This window comes from Saccopteryx bilineata, chromosome 11 (genome assembly GCF_036850765.1).
Source record: "Saccopteryx bilineata isolate mSacBil1 chromosome 11, mSacBil1_pri_phased_curated, whole genome shotgun sequence".
NCBI classification, from domain to species: domain Eukaryota; kingdom Metazoa; phylum Chordata; class Mammalia; order Chiroptera; family Emballonuridae; genus Saccopteryx; species Saccopteryx bilineata.
This window is the reverse complement of record NC_089500.1, coordinates 69,741,471-69,746,447: the sequence shown is the minus strand read 5'-3', so window position 1 is coordinate 69,746,447 and position 4,977 is coordinate 69,741,471. Positions and strand designations below refer to the sequence as shown.

Here is a 4,977-nt window from a genome sequence, read left to right as displayed (position 1 = left end):
GCGCGCTCGGGGCCTTTCTGAGCCAGGGGGTGGCGGGTAGAGAGGGCTGCCAGGCTCGCCGCCGTTCCCTTGGCAACGCAGTATACAATTACTAACCCAAACGGCGCGCGATGGGCTTCACCAGAGCAGGTGAGCAGGGTAGAGGTGGAGGGGTCGATAGAGGGAAAGACAAGTGCAGGAAATGCAGTTCGCTCCCGTCGTGGATTGGGTCGGGTTTTTGCTAAGAGTTCTGTGGGGCCGGGTCCCACGCTCCACCCTTCCCACCTCCCTACCTGCCAAAGAACTCACTTGGGTTGGGGTCCTTTACTCACGTGGAGTTGCTCCTCTTCCTTGATCTTCAGAAAAGCCGGGTAACTACTCCTTTGGAACATGTCAACATAAGAAGATTTTTCCTCATGATCATCCCCACAACTTCTTGGGGAACAAGTTTCTCCCTCTTAGGGGAGCACCCCACAGAGGGCCCGGATGTTACACAGTAGAAAATGTGAGTACTGACCTCCCCTTCCCCATCTATTATGAAAGACAGCAAGTTTAGTGGAAGAGAAACTTCAGAACTTGTGATCCCAACATGAGAAAGTGGCCATGTTCTCCGCAAGCAGCTGTCAGGGTCCATGTCAGAAACTGAAGGACCATTGCTTCCCCCTTCCAACCCCAACCAAATGCAAGCCTTGCTTCTATAGTTACCAGGAGAGTGCCCACTCCATTACCACCTCTAAAGACTGGTGAACTAATGCCAGTTATCCTCCCAGGAGTCCAAACATGGATTGTGGATGTGCTGGTAGATGAGTTTGTGAAATAATACCGTCAGACACACTTGCGTTAGAGCAAATTCTGTTCCGTAGCCCAGAGGACTGAATTCGAGGGAAGGCATAGAAATGTCACTTTACCTATCCAGGGACACTTCTTTGCAGAGTTAATTAACGTCTACTTATGTAATTGTTTATATGGTCTTGACTCAGAAAAGTCAAGAGAGAGCAACTTTTTTGCAGAGACTTAAAAAAAAGAGCATTCTAAGGTTCCTTGTTTTGCAGATTATAACATTCTGTGTTTTTCTTTCTTTCTTTTCTTTTTCTTTTTTTATATTCTACCCAAAGAGGTATAACTGGGTATACAATCTCTCCAAGATCCCAACCAGTAAAAAAGGATACACTTTGGGAGCCCGAACAACTGCGAGGTTTAAGACAATCAAGGTTAGAAATGGCCGCCTGGGCTTAAATTTTCGTGTGTGATCCATGGTGTTGCAGTATTTGCACAGGGCGGTGGGTGGGAGGTTACCTAAACAATATGCTCTGAAATTCAAGAAAATAGACACTTAGGCAAAGGCTATTAAGCCTATCTGAAAAACTTGGGTGTGGTTAGCATTGCAAATATGTGTGTGAGTGTCCTGGGAGAGTTGGAAACAATTCTTGGAAGAAGCATTACGATACCAAATCAGAGTTTCAGTGCTGACTGAGACACTTGATGTTAAAAATACTGAAAACTTTGTTTATATGCAGAATATCTTGTCAGTTAAAAAAAAAAAAACACAACAAATTCTATTTTTTTTTTTCATCCTTTTGTGTGATTGGATTTCAAGTCTAAAAACCTTCAGTATAGCATCCTAATCTCTTGGACATTTTCCTAACACTTAAGTTCAAGAAGTTGAAGGAGAGGGATCTCTGAGTGGGATGGTGAGGATAGGAGCTGCAACAAGTTACCTTGTGTGTCTTCTTGGTGGAGGTAGGGTTGTACAACCTAAGCATGGTATACCTTTAGGTAGCTTGGTTTTCTACTCATTGTAGGCTTATTTCTGTAGCTCGAATCCTCTTCCGGTTCATGGATCAGCTATGGTTTAAGCTGATTCATGAACCAGAAGAGGATGATACTGGTTTGTTTGTTTGTTTTCTACTTAGAAAGCTGTCAATGCATACCTATGGACCAACCTCTAATATATCGATCTTTTTCTTGGAAACAGGATGTAACACCTCACCCTGGCACGTACCAGACAGTAAATCTTCAGGAGCAAAAATGTAAACAAAATTTTGCTCCATTTAATGTCATATTGCCTCGATTTAGGACATATTCAAAGGACATGTATAACCCCGGGTACGTCTCCGTCTCCTCTTTTCTGGGGCACTTCGACAAAGAGCAATGGGAAAGGAAGGACAAAAAGGGGTTACATTCAAACCATGCCAGCTGAACAGCCGCTAGATTCATTCAACCTCCTGCCTTCCAGATCTTTGGCATCATAGAAGTGTAAATCATAGTGATCCATTTAATAAATACTTAGAAATGTGCCACATAATTTTGTAAGTTCCAGCGATTTGCATTAAACCTATCATGCAAGGCTTCTGATTTCCTGGAGCTTACATTCTAGGATCCAGATAGATGAGAAGCAAATAAACAAGGAAAATAGTAATGAGGAGAGTAGCCCTATAATTCACTAGTCTGAATGTGACACATCTGAGGGTCAACGGGAGCCTTCTGAATAATTACACCAAGACAGTAGCCATAAGCTAGGACTGTTATGAGCAAATGATGACCTGGTGATGTGCTCTGAAGAAAATAGAACAGCTCCAGCCAGGTAACTCAGTTGACTAGAGCATCTTCCTGACATGCTGAGGTTGCAGGTTCGATTCCCTGTAAGGGCACTTACAAAATCAACCAATGACTACATGAATGAATGAAACAATAAATCGATGTTTCTCTCTCTCTCCCCACCCCCTCCTTTCCCTTCCTCTCTCTCAAATCAATAAAATAAAATAAAATAAAATAAAACAGGGTGATGATAAGAGTGAGGGCCTGGAAGCTCTCAATGCTTTATTTAAAGATTGTCAAGAGAGTTCTTTCTGAGAAAATAACATGATCTGGACCTAGAGCTTCCGACCTAATTCAGGGATCGCTTTGGTACTGATGTGGTTCGCATACAGTCACTAACTCATAGACATGATGTTACATATTTTTATTTCTAGCCCTGGCACATACAACCCAAAGATAAAGCCACCCCCAAAAGTCTCCTGGCCAATGAAATTTGGATCTCCAGACTGGGCTCAGGTTCCGTGTCTTCAGAAAAGAACCCTAAAAGCTGAGGTAATAAGACTGAACTTCTGTAGTACACTACCCTGTTCTTCCTTAGGGGTTCCTGCCTGCGAGTCTGGGAGTGAGCTTTAGAAAGTCCCTGTCCCCCTGAACTTATATGCACAATTTTGTGTGTCTAGGCATATGGGAAAATGGGGAGAAAGTTGCATAATTTTTAGATTTTTTAAAGATATGTATGACTGCCCAAAAGTTACATTTTTAAATTTACTCCTGTGGTAGGTACAGGAGAGTTATATGGTAGAGCAGGAAATTGAGACTCAGGTGAGTTAAGTAACTTGTGCAGGCTGCACAGCATGAATCTAGATCTTGTGACTCCTCAAGCCCCTGCCCTTTCCATCACACTGAGTGAGTATTAGATCATTAGGGGCCTGTAGAGCATTCTAGAAAGAGCATGGATTCTGGTGACAGACTGCCTAGGTTCAAATCCTAGCTCCAGTACTTATTTGCTGTGTGATCTTGGAAAAGTCCCTTAATTTTTCTAAGCTTCAGTTTTTTAAAATCTTTAAAATGAGTATAATAATAGAATCAATCTGATAAGGTTGTAAAAATTGAGATAAGATAGAAAAGCATTTATAGTACATATAACGTAAGAAATGGTATCTATCCATGTTAGCTCTCATTATCCCAAAGGTGCCTTTTATTTGCTGGTGGCATTTTGTACTCATTTCACAAATATTTATTAAATGCCTGATGTATTAGTATAATTGTGCTAGAGCCTAGAGGTAATATTCAAGAACATATCAGCGCTGGTCAGTTAGCTCAGTGGTAGAGCATTGGCCCAGTATGTGGACTTCCCGGGTTCAATTCCCAGTCAGGGCACACAGGAGAAGTGATTATATGCTTCTCCACCCCTCCCCCAGCCTCTCTCTCTCTCTCTCTCTCTCTCTTCCCCTCCCACAGCTATGGCTCGATTGGTTCTACCGCATCGGTCCCAGGCACTGAGGATGGCTCAGTGGAGCCTCCACCTCAGGTGCTAAAAATAGCTTGGTTGTGAGCATTGGCCTTAGATGGGCAGAGCATCAGATGGGGGTTGCTGGGTGGACTGGTCTGGGTGCAGGCAGGAGTCTATCACCCCTCCTCTTAGTTGGAAAAGAAAAAAGAAACATATTATCTTTTTTTTCAAGAAGTTTACCAGCTAACTCTTAGAGATTTACCTAATAAAAATAACTCTTAGTGCCATAGACACCAGAGTAAGATGACTAAGGGTCAATGTACATAGAAAAATTGAGAGAATCCCCGAGGCTAGACGACTACAGGGTGGGGTTTGGCTAGGCCACAACAGCTGCAGTGAGAGGTTCTATTTTGCACAGCTGGGAAGACCAGAGATAAGATTCTCATCACTATTCGGTCTGAGACCACATTCTTTCATTGCAGCTCCCCACCGACAAGGACTTCAGAAAACATCGGAACCGTGTGGCCTACTTGAGTCTGTTTTACAATTGAGAAGCGGATGCTTTCTTCACGTGCTCCTCCTGACCGCAGAATTTTCTGGATGGAGGACAGGGCGGCTCTTCTCCCTCTGCGTGGCTGCGGTCCTCTGGTCTGCCAGCAGGGGGCCCAGGGAGGGGCAAGGGCCTCATAACTACCACGGGAGAGCATAAAGATGAGTTCGGACGGTCTCTCTCCATGCGCTGGTTTCTTGTGTACAAACGTGGATGGGTCTGGGGGTTCCTATTGTGTGTTCCGTGAGGTGGCAAGTAGTGCTAATCATCTGTCAGTCTCTGAATTGTCAGCACGGGGTTTGACTAAACGCAAATCATTTGAAGTTGGAAGGGAAATCAAATCATTTGCATCCCTGGACTAGACTATTGGCATCTTTCTGCCATTGACATGGACGTAATAAAAGTGAGTACAGCTTCGGGGCTGTGGGAAAGATGGAGCCATACACTTCAAAACCCC

The 4,977-nt window shown here is 43.8% G+C and overlaps 1 protein-coding gene across 1 annotated transcript; it reads left to right on the top strand.

Moving 5' to 3' along the window:
- Window positions 1-110: 110 nt before the first annotated feature.
- CIMAP3 (ciliary microtubule associated protein 3) lies at window positions 111-4,977 on the top strand. The gene is made up of 6 exons (XM_066247003.1): window positions 111-129; window positions 342-484; window positions 1,095-1,190; window positions 1,955-2,085; window positions 2,952-3,069; window positions 4,453-4,977. The coding sequence occupies exons 1-6, from the start codon at window positions 111-113 to the stop codon at window positions 4,519-4,521; spliced, it is 576 nt and encodes a 191-aa protein (XP_066103100.1). The 3' UTR covers window positions 4,522-4,977.

Bases quoted from the DNA above. Each gene is read 5' to 3' on its own strand.
- CIMAP3 (XM_066247003.1), top strand. The intron at 485-1,094 runs GTGAGTACTGAC...TTCTACCCAAAG, and splicing joins GATGTTACACAGTAGAAAAT to AGGTATAACTGGGTATACAA. The intron at 1,191-1,954 runs GTTAGAAATGGC...TCTTGGAAACAG, and splicing joins CGAGGTTTAAGACAATCAAG to GATGTAACACCTCACCCTGG.